The sequence below is a fragment of the Aristolochia californica genome, unplaced genomic scaffold (assembly GCF_029961685.1).
Source record: "Aristolochia californica isolate CCGP_79_NKW_82.1479 unplaced genomic scaffold, dmAriCali1.0.hap1 SCAF_16, whole genome shotgun sequence".
Lineage (NCBI taxonomy): Eukaryota > Viridiplantae > Streptophyta > Magnoliopsida > Piperales > Aristolochiaceae > Aristolochia > Aristolochia californica.
In genome coordinates, this window is record NW_027181837.1 from 19,668,730 (window position 1) to 19,688,358 (window position 19,629).

Below are 19,629 nucleotides of genomic sequence, written 5' to 3' on the forward strand. Positions count from 1 at the left end.
AATATTTTTCAATTAAAGAGTAATTCCTTTCATGTTTGCACATGTAAACAAGATTACTACACGTGATCCAACATCTCGCTTGACCTGGGGATAAGAATAAAGGATTTCACAACCACAACAATCAAAGTACAGTCTGAATCCCTAATACAAAAAAGAAGTTCAAAGTGCACCCACCCAGAAAGAAAAATTTTGAGCTGACAGATCAGCCTCCAAACTCTATTCAAAACATCTGTACTTTATTTACTCCAAAAGGACTATGAAGAGAAGAAAAAGAAAAAAAAGAGAGAAAAATGATATCAACAAAATTCTGCATTGATATACATCTGCACTCTTCTGCAGACAGAATCAATAAGTGCCCTCACAGAAGATGGGGGAAACAGTGGTTGTATATTACAACAGGATAACTACATCTCAGAACCAAATCTGAGGGGAAGCCCAAAAAAATTGGACAAGCATGAATTACATCTCTATCTTACCTCCTACATTTTGAATGAGTTAATCATTGGACAGAATTGTTATTAGCTAGCATGTTGGGGGTTGCAGTTGCTTCAACCTTTGAACAACTTGCTTCATTGTGGGTCTAATCGAGAGAGAATCAACAGTACACATGACAGCCAAGTGCAGCGTCTCAACCAAATCATCGTGTGGACCCACGTCCCACAGACCTGCGGTGAACACCTCGCGGGCACAACCCTGTCGGAGAAGCATGCATGCCCATGCAACAATGTTAAACCCATTCCCATATGAGGAGAATGAAGGATCTAAAGCCTTCTTATCTGAGATCAGTTCCAGAAGAACCACACCATAACTGTACACATCTGCTTTGTCAGAAACCCTACAGGTCATAGCATACTCTGGAGCCACATAACCAAAGGTCCCAGCCACACCTGTAGTGGCATGGGTTTCAGAGGTACCCAAAAGCCTTGCCAACCCAAAATCTGACAAATAGGCATTAAACTCATTATCCAATAAGATATTACTTGGTTTAACATCACGATGGAGAACTCGTGGAACACACTGGTCATGTAAGTAAGCAAGGGCACGAGCTATATCCAATGCAATCTTATGAAGCATCCTCCAGTCTACAGGTCTCTTTGACCTTTCTTGGATAAAATTTTCCAAATTACCACCAGGAAGATAATTATAAATTAGAAACATCTCGGTCTCACTAGCATGGAAACCAATCAGGGTCACCAGATTCTGGTGACGCATTCTTCCAAGGGTCTTGATTTCTGCCTGGAACTGTTGAACCCCCTGAAACCGCCCAACTGAGAGCCTCTTTATTGCCACCAGCACTCCAGGTGAGATCTCAGCTTTGTAGGTGGCTCCAAAGCCTCCACTTCCGATACAATTGCTTGCGTTAAAACTACCTGTAGCCCGCATGACAATCTCAAAAGTCAGTGGTACTCCTACATCGGTGAAAAGGGTCACCTCTCTCCTGCTTAATCCCTGGACTGCAGGTCTGGGTATGCATTTTCTTGTGTATACAAACAGAACCACCAGAGCTATAAGAACAGACACTATAGCTGATGCAGATGTTATTGATGCAATTTCAATGGAATTGAACCCACTCTTTTTGGATACACTTGTGGATGGAGCAGAAGCATATTGCTGAGATGTCTCACTCTGCCCACGAAGATTTGAAGCTGGGACAGAGAGCCCATACCCATCACAAGGAAGTAACGGATTCCCAACAAGGCTGCTGCAGTTTAAAGAAAAAGCATTCAATGGTATAGGTCCAGACAGATTATTAAAGGATGCATTGAACACACGTAGTGACGTCACATTTGCAAAAGAGGGAGGTATTGCACCGGAGAACCTATTGTGGTCAAGCAGGAGAACAGACAGGTTTTTCAAATCAACCAGATTTCCTGGAATCCCACCAGATAAAAAATTTGAAGAAAGCTCCAGTACCTCTAGAGATGGCAACTGACTCAAAGTAGGAGGTATAACACCACTAAGATTATTACCAGCCAATGAAAGATGCTGCAAACCTTTCAACCGACTGAAGCTTGCTGGAATTGGGCCAAACAATTGATTCCTGCTCATATCGAGACTGACAAGAGAGACCAAATCACCAAAATTCTCAGGTATTGAACCAGTAATCTGATTTTCTGAAACATTCAGAAGCTTAATAGATTTGCATTTTGCACCAATCGCCGATGGGACTTGACCTGAGATTCTGTTGTCACTTAAGTTAGCGATCAACCCATTCAAGTTGTCACACTTTTCAAATAAATATCCAGGAATTGTCCCTATCAGATTGTTCCCGTTCACTAGAAAAGCATAAATGGTCTTCTTTCCTAATCTTTCAGGAGCAATTGCCAATGGTGGCACAGGACCTGAGAAATTGTTCTCTCCAAAATTATGAAAAATTGCAAGATTACCTTGTGAACTGAAAGATGGTAATAATGTTCCAATTTTCATATTGTTTCTAAGAAACAGAGAATATGCAGCAAGCACATCCTCGGGTAGGTCAAATGAAACATCAGAGGAAGGCAGAGATAAGCATCTATCGTAAACAAACTTCGGTATTGAGCCAGATAAGAGATTTCCACTCACATCAAACATGACCATGCAAGGAACAGGAAGTCTCACATTCAACCCACCCTTCAACTTGTTCGAATTCAAATCAAGATATTGCAGATTACTGCATTGCTGAAATGCTTTTGGTATTTGACCAGTGAAATAATTGCGACCAAGGTTAACCATTTCCAAGTTCTCACAAGGACCCCATTCATCTGGAATTTGATCTTCTAAACTAGCCCTTGGAACCCACAATATTTTGAGCTTTGGGAGTGCCGTAACATTAACAGGAATGCCACCTTGGAAGTAATTGTAATCATCATTAGCACCAGTTGATGACCTTTGCAATAAGTTTCCAGCAGGTAAGGGATCAAACAAATTTGAGAGAATGAGGACCGATAATTCGACACAGTTCCCGAGCTCAGGTGCGATAGGCCCACTAAGGCTGTTCCTTGACAGGTCTAACACTTGAAGCTTCTGAAGCCGCCCAAGATCTGGAGGGATTACATCGCCCAGCATGTTAGAAAAAAGCCGCAAAGTACGCAAGCCCACACAGCTCCCCAAACTACCAGGGATTTTACCATCGAGCGAGTTCCCCGACAGATCAAGATGCTCGAGGTTCTTACAGTTTTGTCCAATTTCTTCTGGGATCGACTGAGTAAACTGATTAAGAGACAAATAGAGCTCTCGCAACTCGGAAAAATTCCCAAGAAATGCAGGAATGCTCCCGTTAAACCGATTACCGGCCAAGTTCAAAATCTCCAATTTGACACAGCTCATGAGTGAGGTAGGAAGCTCTCCATCCATCTTATTAAAACCTAGGTTAAGTACCTTGAGATTCCTCAGACCTCCGAATTCTGCAGGCAACACTCCCGTAAGTGAATTGCCTTCGAGATCAAGAACTTCCAGCCTCTCCAAACCCCAAATTTCCCGTGGGATACTACCGCCAAAGTCATGAAACGGTAGAGCCAAAACCCTCAGTTCCGTAAATTTCCCAATCGCCGGCGGCACCTGTCCACCCAATTTCCCACTCACACTCGCGCAGCTTCTCCTAAACCCCAGTCGAGCGAAAAGAAATCCATTAAGGTCCGAACAAGAGAAAGCATTCGAGTTACCTCCACTTCCGGCAGAGCCGCCAGTGATGTTGAGGGCGGAAACCCTAAAATTCGAATCACAGGAGACCCCAACCCAAGAACAGTGGTCCGCACTCTCCACCCTCCACCCGGACAGCAAACCGGAAGGATCAGGGAACGCGTTCTTGAGCTGAAGCAGCAGTGACTTTTCGGCATCATCGGCGTCAACAAAAGGGAAGACCAAGAGATGAAAAATGAGAGCTAAAAAAAGGGTTGCATAGAGCCAACGACACCTAGTCGTCGACGACACGAACATGCTGGAGGAAATCGAACACCAGCAGCGGCAAAATATTTCACAAACCCCACCCGCCCAACTCGAAATCACAGGCCTCTAAACTCCAAGCACACGGCGGAGCTCGAGAAGTCACAGACAGCAAGAGTAATCCAAGACAAGAAAATGAATTTTCAGAAACCCTAACCCTAGCTCTACGGAGACAAGGAGAGGGAAGAAAGGGCAAGGTAGAAAGAGGGAGAAGAAACCCAAATCCGGCTCTCCTTGGGAAGACGCGTTTTTCTTCTTCTTTCTGCTGCTGCTGCTGCTGCTTCTTTCATTCTCTTTCCTCCACCTTTTCTCGTTTCCACAACCTTTTTCTCTCTCTCCCACTCGCTGTCCCCTCTTCCCTGTTTCTCTCTCTAGACTAGCGTGGGTCCGGTGTATACAGACTCAGACACGAGGGACCCACCCACTCCCCCCCTCCGCTCCCCTCCGCTCTTCACTCCCTCCGGCGGCCGCCGCTGCTACTGACCCAACGGTCCATTTGAAATCAAAAATCCGAAACACTCTCCGGCCATCTCTCCATGTGGCGACTGGCGACAAATTAAGCCTCCCCTCCAGCGTGTACTTGAGTTTCGGGATTGAAGAAATAAATACGATCTGAGCCGTCGCTTTAGTGGGCCATACACATCCCTTCAATTACAAGTAATTAGCATCTTAATCAAATATTTAACATAATCACTCAAAGCTCAAAAGACAAGCCGCTTAATTAATCAAAGATTAGTCATCATAATTAATTTAAATCATAATTAGTTAATTGAAAAGGAAAATAAAAAATAAAAAAAAGGGAGGATGACAGAGGATGACGCAAGCGTGTGTTGGTATAGGGCGGGTCACGAGGAATTATTTGTGGGGACCAGGCGGGAGTTGGGTGGTCCGCGGACAGCTCAAATGGAAATCTCGGCTATTCTATGATTAACATTAAAATTAATAATATTTAAAAGGAACAGAGACTGAGACGGTAGCTTGATTGAAAGACATGGAAGCAATTAACCTTAGATAATTTAGTGAATAAACCATCATTGAGGGCATCAATTATCAATCTCAATTAAAATAACTCTTTAATGATTCAAGTAGACCCCTAATGAATGAAGAATGTCCTTGTGAAAGGATCTCTATACCAATTTAAATCTGGTATAGGACACCCTTGAAACCCAATACAACATGTGGTTGTGTCTCATATTAGGACCCCTACAACCCATGTGCTTGTGTCTCATATTAGGACCCCCTACAACCCAATAGAATGGATTAAAATGTTTTGAAATATCACATCAATACTAAGTTAGATCAAGCAAATAATCAAAACCATGCTACATCTCAACAACAAGATAACTACTGCCCACATCCAAGTGAAATAACATTCAATTGTTCAAGCTAACTTGATTTGTAAAGGTTTGAACTTACATTTCTGTGTATTTGCAATCTGCATCCAACACCTAGCATTTCATAATTGCAGAAAACAACAGCAGGGGCAATAACTGAGCTCATTTTTAGGTCATTGACCATATATAGACAAGAGCATAACAAAAACAAATTGCAAAAACAATTCATCCAGCCAGGTATTGAAAGGAAGAGCATATAATACATGAATATGATTCTGGTTCCTTGGTTAATCAAGAAATTGTCATCTTGGAAATCTCTTCCAAGAGATATCTTGACTCTGCTGACCAATCAACAGGTCCCACTGCTTTTAATGTGATTCTTTGCCTTGTCTCATTATTGTACTCATGCTGAGCAACACTTACACGAAACAGGTGAGGAACCCACTTTGCTTCCTTAAGCTTTTGCTGGAACAACTTCCCATCCTCATTCTGGTGAGAAAGGTGAGAAAATAATCAGTGAACTATACTGTATAGAAGCCAAAAGCCAGCTGTTGCACTGAAATAGAGAGAGCAGATGACCTCTGATTTCATTCTCTCAAGCTCATCAGCGGTGCAACCAATGATTTTCTCAGCTACCTCATTGAAGACAGAAACCCATGCCTCACTAGTTGGGTCCGAAATCTTTACAACCAATATATATCTGCAAGAAAGAACACACTGCTTAGAACACCGAATCTAATTTCCAAGGGCAATTACAGTTTTATCTCTGCTTTCTACCTCAGACTGCTCTCTGCATCATTTTTCTGGCATCCTTCACACCAATACCCAGATCCGAGGGCTTCAGTAATTTTCTTGTTACAAAGTTTGCATGCGCGGTACCACATTGTCTGGTTAGGCTTGATGAAGCTTACAAAAGCCTTTAAACTGAAGAATGCAGGCTGCAAAAGGAAGCTAAGTTTACTGATTATTTAAAAAAAGAAAAAGGAAAAAAAAAGGCACATGTGTGCATCCAAGTTGGAAAGGAGAAAAGAACATCCAAACTTCTGCATGTTTACATGATCCGAATTGATATGAAATTGCCTACCTTCTCTTGACCCAAGGAAGGATCACTAGTAATGTGGGAGATGGACACTCGATCAGAATAGAAGGATCTTGCCCCACCCTTTGTTACAGAGTTCATGCCAGAGCCAATAGCAGCCATCGAAGTCTCTTTACCTTCATATTCATACCTGACAAATAAGAAAGTATGTAAGAAAACTGAGGCATACTTGGCTCCCTTCTACAAGCATTGAATAGGCAGATACCATGATCTAAGCTTCTTTGCTTCAGGTATTTCTGGATTTATCTGCACAGTGCTTCTGCTTAAAGTAGACAAAGATACTCCTGAAGAAGACGATCTCATATTAGAAAATGAGTAGAGAGCATGCCTCTACCATCAAGTGAAGAACATTACTTAGTAATCAGGTTACCTTGAAAATCTCCCACTTTCAGGGACTTGATAGCCACAATAGGAGCAGTTTCAGCCAAATCCAGTAACTCCTGACCTACAGTAGTTGCAAGATCATTCCACAGAGACACAACAACAGTCTTTTTTCTGCATTTGATTTATACATATTTAGATTGTGAAAACATCTAGGAGAAACGAACTTTAAGCTACTACAGTCATCCGGTACTAAAAACATGTGAAACTAGTTCAGAACCCAGATTAACAAGTCCCAATTATTAAAACTGAAACTTACGAGTCATCAGCAACAGTGATATCACGCTTTGGAATGGTTTCGTTGTTGATCTTCCTTCTTATACTCGTTGTGGGTGAGACATTCTGGATGACTCCAATAATATCTTCAAGTAACCAGTAAGACAACGCATAAGCACTCGATTTCATACACATTAAGAAACTGTATTCCATTCAAATGGCAGGTTTGAAAATATAACCTACCCACGAGTTCCCGCCCATTAACATATGATCCCAAGTCCTCAATTTGTATGAAGTTATATTTTGTTTCTGGAACAAAGGCCCCCTCACCAACCACCTCTTCAACTTCAGAATTTTCATTTAAATTCATCTCATAATCATTTTGGACAGTTTTGAACTGCTTGTTGGCCACACGAAGAGTGCCATTAGAGATGTAATACATCTTTCCTAGTTCAAATTTTGGGTAGAATTTAGTAGCTGCATTGTTGAACATGGTCGCCTGTATCTGGGTACCCTGCATCAATAATATGACTCCAGGAATGAAATACCAAAACAAAATATTTATAAAGCAATAACCATGCAATCACATCAAGACACAACAATGATCAACAGATTCACTCACATCTTCGTCTGTTAATTCCACATTGAAGACATGACCTTCACCTCTTGCGTTCTTGTAAGTACGCAGGTTACCCTTATTTGTGAGGCGAACCTTAATGGTCCAGCGGCCTTGATAAGGGTTCAAGGAGACAAGTGGGTGAACTCTTCTTGTCATTGCCATTCGTTCCGCAGGAGCAGAACTGAAAGTTTTTGTATAGGAGGAAACTAGTAAGAAGCTCCAAATTCTAAGCAACCCAGACCATTTCAAAAACTATTAGTTAAAAGGAAGCCAGCATTATTAATAAACAAAAAACAGCCCAACAAGCCATTTTTGCATTCATAAACTTCCAACCATGGATAAAGAGGAAATAGGATTTTTGCTCTCGAACATATAAATTGAAAAAAAATAAATAAATAATGTCAGTCTCAATGAATCAAATGGAAGGATAGCAGCGTGAATAGTGATGAGTCAATGTCCAAAAGACATCCAAAACTTAAGCTTCAATTGCGCAACTATTGTTCTCTCAAATGTGCGAGGATTCCAATCACTGAAAGTTCAGGTGCCTGCAGATATCGGTGCGCAGTACCCATTCCATACCTCGATCAGATGATGTATCAGTTCAAGGGAAACCAGCATTGAAATCTAATGTAAGTTTACGCATGATCATATCACAGAATGTAATAGGTATGGGCAATCTCAGAGTTTCATGCCAACGCCTATATCAAAAAGCTTCGGCTTCAAACACTCCCAAACTTACTAAAACAGAAACGACTAAGAAATAACACAGTAAAATCAGCATACAGTAAGAACCATCTGAAGTTTACAATCCAACACCATCGTGGTAGAGTGCTTAAAACCGAGTATTATCAAAATATACTACTGTTGTAATAATGAGGTATTGCTTATTTTCTCGGCATTGCAGTCTTTTTGAGCTTAAAAGAGGTGTGCTTCAAACAGATAATCCCCGTCAATCTCACTAGAGACACATAAAAAAGAGCAGCTGAAAATGAAGGGGAAGAGAAATCATCGGTATCACGCAGAGCAATGGACCTAATGCCCACGAAATGGCAAAAAGAACCAAAGCTGCCGGCACTCCAGCTGCCGGCGCCTTCATGGAGCACAACCAAAGTTGCTAGGCAAGGGAAGTGAAAAGAAGTCGATTTGTTCACAAACCAACCACTTCTTCCTAATACACAGAACATGAAAAAAACTGGTAATGGCATGGCAAATTTAAGCATTATGTTAAAAAGAACTAACAAAATCAATACCGACTTCAGGCTACTTGTAAAAACACAAACTCAAAACAAAATGGATATGGAAACAACCAACTTCAATGAGCTTATTATACTCAATAATATGTCAACTTCTACTCTTCGTGAACGATAATACATATCTGAGTGCAAAAAAAAAAAAAATTATTGTTTTTGCTAGATACACTGCTAATGTTGCAGCTGACAATTGACATGAATACATACATCTTCTAAAACAAATCTGTCAATTCCATAAAAAGGACCAGGGAAACTAAATTGGGGAAAAAAAGCTTTTTTTCGATTGCATAGGCAATGAAAGAAATTATATTAAAAAAAAAAAAGCAACGCATTTCTACCTGATACATTACATCATTCAGCATGTTTAAAAGAGAAAAAAGAAATTGGGGTTCAAACAAAACACGATTAGTCTGCTTTAATCAGAGTCACTTCTGACGGGAAGAGGAGAGAAAAGCACGAACACTCACTTGCCATGTTGTTCATGAAATATTTGAGCAGCAGATTTTGAAAACACTTCTTGCTTTGGCTTCAAAAAGATTCCTGGCTCCATTTTAACTTCAGATACTATTTCCGACTCTAGTGCGGATGAAACCACCTCACATTTTGTGATAATTAAAGCTCTGCGACAGCCAAAATGAAATTAGATGAGACACAAAGCACAAGAAGAAGCTAACAAACATTTTTAGCGGCATTTTGGATTTGAAATTACTTTTCACTGTGGTTCGGAATGGCATTGCAGGTGTAATCAAGGATTCGGATAAGCCCAAGATTTTGAAGATTTCCAGAACGGATTTCTGATGAAAGGTAAGTCGGAAGCATCGCCTTCAGCTTCTTCTGCCCATCACTGGCCATAAATCTGCTTGTATACCATCACAATATTAGCTTTCAGAGAATGAACAAAGAAAAGAAAGAAAGGAAATGTGAGATAATATCGAAGCAGATTCGAACAGAGAGGAAAAAACTACTGGCATTTGCAAGTAACGATCTGATAAAAATAAATAAAAATAAAAGTATGGAATTCTAACAAGCAGGGTCAAATCAGTATGACCCGAATACGGAAGGAAGATCAAATGCACAGCAGACAGAATAAAAACATATATTGCGAAACAAAGGAGGAAAAAAATCAAAGATTGTGGAAAAGGATAACCCAAAAGGTAGATCTAAAGATGCCACTTTTTAGAGGAAAACAACGACGATTCATCGCCTAGAAAAAACAGATCATACCTCCGTCTAACAAATCGATCCGGATTCAAAAACATATACGTATAAACCCATACGAGGGGAACACATTTAGCACGAACACAGCGACACTCCAAAATAGCTTCAGCATTACTTGGTAAATAAATAAGGAGAAGGAAAGACGGAATACTAACGTGAATCGGGTGGAACTGTTCCCTACAGGCTTCAGATCAACGACTTGAACGACAACGTCCGGAGTGTCGTTAGACGAACCCGGAGAGGGGTTAGAGAGAAGAGAAGAAATAGCCCCCGGAGTCACTGATTTCGCCATGATGTTGCGTTTCGCGGATCAGAAGATGTAAGAAGAGATCCACGGCTGATTAATGGAGAAACTGAGAAGGGTCTCGCGAGCTCGTTTTCTATTACGGCAACTGACGGGAAATCTAGCAGCCTGGTATCAGTTTTGAACCGCAACCGGGTCTTCCAATTTCGTGCTTTCGCGGCATTTTTGGTTTTTCCGCTGTACGTTTGAAACTTCCGCGCCAAATGTTTCCATATTTCCAAACAAGGACAATAAATGGGACTTTAAAGGAGAAGACAGGCCCGTTAAAATGAAATAGTTCACCTCGGGGTAGAATTAAAATATATAAATATACTAATTAAAAAAATAATATATTTTATTAATTAATTATTACCTGTGAGCACTGATTAATTATAAAATTAATAAATAAAATTAATCTTGATATAGTAATAAAAGTAATAAATATAATGAATAAAAATATATTATTTTATTAATAACCTGAGATATATTATTAATAACATATATATATATAAAAAATTAATATTTTAAAAATTCTTGAAAATAAACCGAGTTACTCGTAATAGTCCACAATTTGTAGCATAAAATAAAATGTTTATGCCTTAGAAGATAACAACAAGTTTGTGCCCTTAATATTCAAATAATCAAGTTACTAGTTTAATACATATGAACAATAAGATACAACCATCAATTATCATTCCACATGTGAGTCGTTATGACATCTCGATATTGTACGACTTGTGGATTCTAATGGACACTGCCTCTGAATGTTTGTTGACTAGCTATCTTCATCCACAAGACCATCGTTATCTTCATCATCATTTATACCTACAAATTGGAAATCATCACCCCCTCTACTAAGTTCATCACCTGAATCATCGTCTTCCGTTTCAAACATATTATTGTAATCATCTTTACGTATATAATTCAGTAATATGTAACAAACAATTACAATTTTTATCTGGATCTTATAAGAAAACAGAGAAGTGCCTTTTCAACATTTGAAAATCGAACTTTTAAAGCACCAAAAGTTTGCTCAATAGTATTCCTCAAAGCTGAGTTCCTTCGGTTGTATAATTTTTTATCATTTCTAGAAAGATTATCTCCAAATTCTTGAAGATGATAGTGAGTTCCTCAATATGGAGCCAAAAATCCTCTAAGATTTGCATAACTAGCATTGACTAGATAATATTTACCTACGATAGAAAATATATTCTATATAAATTAATTAAAAATAATAATAGATTAAAAATACTACATAAAAATATATTATTTACCTTCAAGTACAAATAATCTATCTTGGCGAGTCAATGAGTTATTGAGCACATAGGAATCAATTGTTGATTCCTCCCATCCAACAAGTATATAAGTATATTGCATTTCAAATATACATGCTACCGTCACATTTTATGAGAGATAGCCCTTTCTGTTCTAAAACCTTTGTTGTTACTCAAGGGGGATGTTCATATTGGTATGAGTTTCATCAATAACCCCAATACAATTTTAATTATACCATTTCAATTTAATACAAAGTAACTTTGTATATTAATCTAAAATCGTTTATTAGAGGGCAAGTGATGTTACTTTAAAGTACAAATAAAATATTAGATTGTTTAAAATCTTCGAGTGAATGTGTTCTGAAGGCCGTTTGAAGTAATCAAAGTGAAGTTTGAGAATAATATCCAACACCTTATTGAAATACCTATTAATGGTTCAATTCGATTTATCAAACATCTCTGTTGTAACACTATAAGACTATTGTTGACCAACAATTAGGAGAAAATATGCAAATTATTTTTCCACTGAGATGGTTTTTGTGCCTAATAAAAATCATCTACTATTAAGTATCTCTACCAATTTGTGAAATAAAATGTGAGTCATCCAGTAAACTTTTCGAAATTTAACAAGTGATTTATCTAGTGTATTTTGTAAATACAACGAACCACCAATCCCACATGAACGTGGTACATTTCTATTACGATGATAGAGATAGTATCTTCCCATGGCGAACAAAATACATGTGAATACAAACATAGTTGCAATCTCTTTTCGTCTATCATAATATTCAGATTATGATACAAATGGTAAGTATTCAGATTACAACAGTGAACATCAAAATGATACAAATGAGCATGATTCACAGGATGGAGACAAGCAAGACTCAGATGGAAGTGATGCAACCAGAGTCTCAGTCGATATCTTCCCCCCTTCATAATGTACCAATGGATCAATTGCCTTCTGAGTCTGAGTCCATGTTTGAGCCTCAGGTAAGTTCTGAAACTTAACTAAGAGTGTTACCTCATCGAACCACAAGAGAAAAACCTAGAGTTAATTATGAACCTCTTCTCACCTCTAAATCTTAATATTTCATGCATAATTTTGTGTCTTATCATAAATTGTCAAAGGCAAATGAAGTATTTGTAAATCAATTATCTGTTATATCTATTTTTAATAGTGTACAAGAAGCCTTGAAAGATCCTAAGTGGAAAGAAGCCATGAATGAAGAAATGAGATCCCTCCAAAAGAATTCAACATGGGAAGTGGTTGACCTACCTGTAGGAAAGACACTAGTCGGATGCAGGTGGGTATTTACCATTAAGTATAAAGCTGATGATACCATTGAAAGGTTCAAAGCAAGGTTTGTCGCCAAAGGATATACTCAAACCTACGGGATCGATTATATGGAGATATTCGCACCAATGGCCAAAATCAATATTGTTCGGATTTTACTATCTCTGGTTGTGAATTTTGACTGGCCCTTATATCAGTTTGATGTTAAGAATGCATTTTTGCATGGAGATCTCCAAGAAGAAGTATATATGGAATTACCTCCTTGATGTATAAAGCAAAACAAAGGATGCAAATAAGTATGTAAACTGAGGAAATCCTTATATGGTTTGAAGCAGTCCCCGAGGGCGTGGTTTGGAAGGTTCACAAATTTTATGAAATCTATCGGATACAAGCAAAACAACTCAGATCATACTCTCTTCCTAAAATATAACAAGGAGGCCATCACAACTCTTATTGTGTATGTTGATGATATGATAATAACTGGGAATAATCCAGAAGAAAATAAAACATTGCAAAGTCATTTTGCTAGAGAGTTTGAAATGAAATATCTTGGCTACTTAAAATATTTTCTCGGTATTGAAGTGTCAAGATCTAAAGAGGGAATTTTTTTATCTCAAAGAAAAATATACTTTGGATTTATTGAAGGAAACTGGTATGACAACATGTAGTTTAGTCAGTACACCTATGGAAGAAAATTTGAAACTGAGAACACATTTAGATCAAGTCTCTGCTAACAAGGAACGTTATCAAAGATTAGTTGGGAGGTTAAATGTATCTTGCACATGCTAGACCAGACTTACCTTATGTACTAAGTGTAGTTAGTCAATTTATGCACTCTCCAAGTGAAGAACATATAAATGTCGTCAACCGTATCATGCGCTACTTGAAATCATCTCCAGGGAAAGGAATTTTATTTAAAAAGGGAGGTGACTTGAAAATTGAAGGTTATACTGATACCGATTGAGCTAGGTCAATAGAGGATTGATGGTCTACATCTGAATATTTTACATTTGTAGGTAAAAATTTGGTAACTTAGAGAAGTAAGAAACAAGAGGTGGTGGCTAGATCGTCAACTGAAGCCAAATAAAGGAAATGGCCAAGGCAATATGTGAATTATTATGAATAAAAAATCTGACACAAGAACTACATATTGAACAAACAAGTTCTATGAAATTATATTGTGACAGTAAGGCAGCATGTGATATTGCCCACAACCCAGTCCAACACGATAGAACTAAAAATGTTGAAGTGGATAGACACTTTATTAAAGAAAATTTAGAAGCAAGAATCATTGAAGTCCCTCATATTCGATTTGAGGATCAACTTGCCGATGTGCTAACCAAGGCAGTGTCTTACCGAGCTTTTAACAATTGTCTTAACAAGTTGGGCATGAGTGATATCTATGCAAAGGGGGAATGTTAAAATTTACTTTGAGATTTATTCCCTTACGGAGAAATCATGTAAATATTTTGTAAATCTGGTGATTGTGTAATCCCGTTAATCACTCATAATTCTTTCATGTATATTATATAAAACGGCTATTTAAGCCGATGATGTGAATGAGAAAATATGACTGAAATTAAAGTATTATTTTCGACTACGCTTGACTCGTTCCAATCTTAAAGCTATTAAGTGCCTCGATGATGGTGAATCCGTCTTGGTAAGCGTCTTCTTCATGTTAATTGCACTTGTGATGGCTTTATATCTGCGAGCTGGTCACTTATGCACACCCATCGCCCTCAATAGTTTAGCCTTGGTTGTTTCCAGTCAAGTTTGTGTTTTTGGACCTTCTAAGGGTATTTCAGTAATTTGATTACAATTCAGTGGTGGAAAATCCCTTGATTCTATTCCTTATCGTCTTGTTTCTTGGATGCATGAGATTGCTCCTTCGTTCCCAACAGGAACAAAAACGCAGAAGCCAGACATTACGGACTCTAATGGAGGTAGCTCTGAGAACTGATGCAATCAGTAACGGAATTTTCAGCTTTGCGCGTAAGCTTCTTTTCAACTCTTCTACTTTCGATATATTTTAAACATAAAATCGACGATGGGTTAGAAGAAAAAACTCAGGAATTATTTGAACAGTGAAACCAGTTGAGCTGCTCTCCAGAGTGAAATCGGGAATTTAGCTTTAATAACAGACGACGGATTATAATCTTAAGTGTTGAAAAAGGGATAAAATTTACGATGTTGAAGGAGGAGCTCCCTTCTTCTCTTGTCGTTTTTTTTTCTTCTTTGAATCGAGGAGAAGAGGTCTCCACAATATAAAACATTAGTTGAGAGTTCTTGGTTTCAGGAGACGAAGCCGCAGAATGTAATTATTATTTCCAGGTACCAGCTTTTTCTATGCTTTCTAATATGAAATTTTTAATTCAGAATATCAAAATATCTATGATAAAATTCTTTCGATTTAAGAAAACTTAGAACGGGGATTACTCAATGCAAATAATAACCAGTTTTCTTGTTCAGACACACAGACTCAATCACCACGGTTCAGAACTATTTTGAACCCTCCTGTCAGATTCAGGCCAGGGTCAATAGTGGGTGAATCGAGCTCGACTTTTCGCCCAGAACCGATGAACACCAGATTCTTGAAGCTTTCTGTCAAGGTAAGAATTGAAATTCTTCTGGTATTCTGCTCTTGGGTAGATTGGTATACTCACTGTAATGATGAATCTTGACTGGTGACCGAAAAAACTAGGCGCAAGCAATTCGTCGGAGGAGAGCATATCTACAGACGGAAACTTACGTCCTACTGGAACCAGGTAAAAGTGAAGAATTCGTTTCAGAGGAGGAGCTCAAGGCCAGGTTAAAAGGCTGGCTGGAGAATTGGCCGAGTACCTTGCCACCAGATTTGGCTCGATTCAAATCTCTGGATGATGCAGTTTCTCATCTTGTTAAATCGGTTTGTGAGCTTGAAATCGATGGAGAAGCTGGATCCATTCAGTGGTATGAAGTTCGCCTTGAGTAATTGAGAGAAAAATGTCTGTAAACACATGTTCTCATGCTCTGTCTGTTGACTCTGTTTACTTAAATTACTGTAAATAATTCGTTCCAGTGAAAAGAGTTCAAGAACAAGAAGATCAACTCCGCATAACTGGCTTGCAACATGAATTCATGTTCATACATTTCATAGACGAATTTTAAATGGATTGCAAGGTGAAGGTCTAATTACGGAAAGAAATCTGACTGAGGGTCTTCGTCAAGTCAGAGGATGTTCCATGTGGATTAGTAAAAACAAATATGTTAAGTTTTTTTGGGATAGACCTTTGACCTAACTTTACATAATATCAGAACAGGTGCTTATATGTGGGTCTCCACCCAAATTATCCACATGTAAGAGTCCATACAGCCTACACGTAAGGGGGAGTGTTAAGGAATAATTTCATGTGGATTAGTGAGAACAAATATGTTAAACTTATTAGTTGGAAAATATGCCTCCTAAGGTGACCAGTCATTTTGGGATAAGCCTTAGACCCAACTTCACAGAGGAGATCCTTCTTAGAAGGAACTTATCAAGCCAATATGCAGAAAAAAAACATGAGATTTGAAAACATCAATTAATCTAGACTTGACATGACCAACTTTGGTTGTTAGTTCTTTGATTATTACTCATACTTGCTCTTGCTCGGAGAAATCAGAAAGAGGAAAAGTGATGCCCATTGGTAATATTTGTCAGAGTGGTTCCGTCCACTCTTGTGAGCGGTGGCTTTTCGGACTTAACCGACTAGTCGTTTAAGTTGTATTGGCCCACCTCTTGACATCAGGAGTTCTGGGGCATGCCACGTCCCGCATTCGAATCCCGTGATAGGCGGTGGAGAATGGGCGGGGTGGGTGTCAGAGTGGTTTCGTCCACTCTTGTGAGCGGTGACTTTCCGCACTGAACCGACTAGTCTTTTAGATCGTATTGGCCAACCTCTTGACAATATTTTCGGGCGAATTACAAAAACGAAGGAGACCATATTTATACTGTCGGTGGAATTTTTTCAGGAAGCATTGCTCCCACTTTTTTGCTCCTGGCGAGAACGCTTTTAGGAAAATGAGGCAATCCGTCGAGTTCATGTATCTATAGATAGAGAAACACATTCAGTACAAACTTTAAAAATCAAGAACAATTGATCACATAGGACTTCAAAACTTTTAAACAGAGCATATTAATATATAATAACCATCTCAGTAGACCTAAAAGAAACAACATACACCTCCATCAATAGTGTTTATTTCATAAACAAATAACAACATTAGATGTGAGCACCCTCATCATAAAGCTCATCATCACATCGTCTTCTTCTTCAGCTTGTTGAACCACGATGGATTTTAGGAGGGGAAGGTGGATGACGGTGGTGGTGGCGGTGGCGGTTTTGTTGTGGGTGGCGTCGGAGGGAACGGAGTACTACGGAGAAGAAGAAGAAGCAGATAGGATCGTTGCACTACCAGGGCAACCTAAGGTTTATTTTCAACAGTTCTCTGGATATGTTAAAGTGAATGAAAACGCAAGGAAAGCTCTCTTCTACTGGCTTACGGAGGTTGTTCATGAACCAGAGCTCAAACCCTTGGTCATCTGGCTCAATGGAGGTTTGCCATTCTCTTCTCTCTCTCTGACCTGCTTTCACAAATCCTTGAATTTGTCTGCTCAAGTTGTTTTTTTCAGTTCGGAACTCTATTGGAACTCTTCTATCTCCTCTTTCCTCTATTTCTTTCGTATTATTTTACGTAAAAATGAACTATGTTATAATTATTTTTTTCGATTAGGTCCGGGTTGCTCCTCCATGGGTTACAAAGCATCGGAGGAGATCGGACTGTTCCGGGTTAACAAGACGGGGGCTGGGCTGCACATGAACAAGTACTCATGCAACCCCTAGAAAAGAAAATTAATGGTAAATTATCTCTCATAATCCTTCAAGGTATGTTTGGAACCCCTATAAAAAAAAGAAAATGAGAATTTAACCATTATTATTCTCAAAAATAGTTAGTGTAAATGAAAGAACGATCAAATTCTTTTTTTCACTAACTATTTTTTGGAATAATAACAGTTAAATTCTCATTTTCTTTTCTTTTTTTTTCCGTCGGGTTCCAAACAGATCCTTACCCAATAGATATTAGCCATAATTGAAGCCACTTAACCCTTAGTACTTGCAGGTGGGTAATGCAGTGACAGATACATACCATGACAACCTTGGCACCGTCACATATTGGTGGAGTCATGCGATGATATCGGAAAAAACATACAAGACAGGCATTCACACATGCAATTCTCAGGGAGGGAAGGAATCAAGCACATGTGAACAACACTACACTTACGCTATGGATCAAGAATTTGGTAACATCGATAAATATAACATTTATGCACCACATTGCAACAACTCCAACGGTGCAACCGTCACACGGAGGAGTCTCCGGTCACCGCTCACACCGAAAAACACGGTAGTCACACTAAAATGCTTACTCTTAAATGGAACATGGAATGTGACTTATTTTTCTACTTGAATTCAGATGTTTCAGCAGATTTCAGGATATGATCCTCGTACAGAAGCATGCAGAGATATACTACAATAGGTTGGATGTACAAAGGGCACTCCATGCAAACACCACCAAAATTCCTTATAAATGGACTGCTTGCAGGTGAGGTAAAGTTTTTTCTTTCTTTCCCTTTCTTTTTTCTTTAAATTTGATATTTGGAAGATCATCTGTGTCGTTATAGAGAAACAAAATGATGGATTTTTTACTCATTTTAAACTGTGATTAGGAGAACGACGATACTGTCAGTGGAATTTTGGCCATTAAAACGCAAATATTTATGTAATAATATTGCAACTCTGAACCGAAACTGGAACGACTCAGAAGCTTCAATGCTTCCCATTTATAAGGAGTTGATCGGTGCCGGATTCAGGATTTGGGTCTTCAGGTTAAGAACTCAAATTCTTTCTTCTCTCTTACAAACTCTCTTCCCATTCTCTCTTACAAGCTCTCTTGCATGGAAACAGTGGTGATGTAGATTCAGTAGTTCCGGTGACAGCCACCAGGTTTTCACTGGCAAGCCTCAGATTGGCAACAAAAATTTCATGGTATCCATGGTATGTCAAGAACCCGGTAAAAACTATTACTCTCTTTTGTTCTTTTATCAAGAACAAGGTAAAAACCCTGCAACACTTAGTTTAACCCAGTTTGAATGTGTAGCTTTGCCAACTACATTAATCAAGTTTTCTTCTTTCTTATTATAGGGTTTTCGTTTTTATTGCTATTGCAAGGTGGGAAGGCTGGACAGAGGTTTATGAAGGCCTGACCTTTGCAACTGTTAGAGGGGCTCATGAGGTACCCTTGTTTAAGCCCAGGGCTACCCTTCAGCTTTTCAGATCATTTTTAAGTAGAAATCCCTTGCCAAGGTCTTGAAGCTTCTTACTTAATTGATCAACACATAAGCTTGCAGAAGAAAAGTAGGCAAGACAAGATAAAACTGAAAGCAAAGAGGATGAGGCCTCTAATGAACAAAAAATTGGATACTGAACTTTGGTTGTCATGGGAATTTTTTTTTTTTCTTGTCAGTTGTGAAAATCCAATGACAGGAAGAGAGGATTCTAGGAAGAAATTACAAAATGTTTTAAAAGGAAAATAACACTTGATTTTGTCAAATGATAAATGAACAATTGTTCAACTTTTGGAATTGTTATGATTTGGGGAAAAGTATACTTTGAGTCACTTTGACTACTCCTTGTTTTCGTGTAATTTTATAAAACAATCGA

At 38.7% G+C, this 19,629-nt stretch overlaps 3 protein-coding genes and 1 pseudogene across 4 annotated transcripts; 2 read left to right on the forward strand and 2 right to left on the reverse strand.

Moving 5' to 3' along the window:
* Positions 1-145: 145 nt before the first annotated feature.
* LOC137953083 (LRR receptor-like serine/threonine-protein kinase RPK2) lies at positions 146-4,312 on the reverse strand. The gene has a single exon (XM_068800294.1). It carries the CDS (start codon positions 3,913-3,915, stop codon positions 523-525), a length of 3,393 nt encoding a protein of 1,130 aa, XP_068656395.1. The 5' UTR covers positions 3,916-4,312; the 3' UTR covers positions 146-522.
* A 965-nt stretch (positions 4,313-5,277) lies between these two features.
* On the reverse strand, positions 5,278-10,415 carry LOC137953084 (replication protein A 70 kDa DNA-binding subunit B-like). Of its 2 annotated transcripts, none has more exons than XM_068800295.1 (12): positions 10,194-10,415; positions 9,530-9,676; positions 9,288-9,440; positions 7,574-7,751; positions 7,195-7,465; positions 6,995-7,097; positions 6,725-6,849; positions 6,560-6,638; positions 6,340-6,484; positions 6,033-6,193; positions 5,835-5,955; positions 5,278-5,744 (listed from the first exon to the last, which is right to left on the reverse strand). In XM_068800295.1, exons 1-12 carry the CDS (start codon positions 10,328-10,330, stop codon positions 5,547-5,549), a joined length of 1,818 nt encoding a protein of 605 aa, XP_068656396.1. In that variant the 5' UTR covers positions 10,331-10,415; the 3' UTR covers positions 5,278-5,546. The 2 variants fall into 2 exon arrangements, with proteins under 2 accessions (XP_068656396.1, XP_068656397.1); XM_068800296.1 differs by lacking the exon at positions 10,194-10,415 and adding an exon at positions 10,045-10,119.
* Positions 10,416-14,773: 4,358 nt separating this feature from the next.
* LOC137953088 (protein CHLORORESPIRATORY REDUCTION 7, chloroplastic) lies at positions 14,774-16,059 on the forward strand. Its single transcript, XM_068800299.1, has 3 exons — positions 14,774-14,881; positions 15,359-15,498; positions 15,591-16,059. The coding sequence occupies exons 1-3, from the start codon at positions 14,827-14,829 to the stop codon at positions 15,858-15,860; spliced, it is 465 nt and encodes a 154-aa protein (XP_068656400.1). The 5' UTR covers positions 14,774-14,826; the 3' UTR covers positions 15,861-16,059.
* Positions 16,060-17,199: 1,140 nt separating this feature from the next.
* On the forward strand, positions 17,200-19,279 carry LOC137952700 (serine carboxypeptidase-like 25; annotated as a pseudogene).
* Positions 19,280-19,629: the final 350 nt, after the last annotated feature.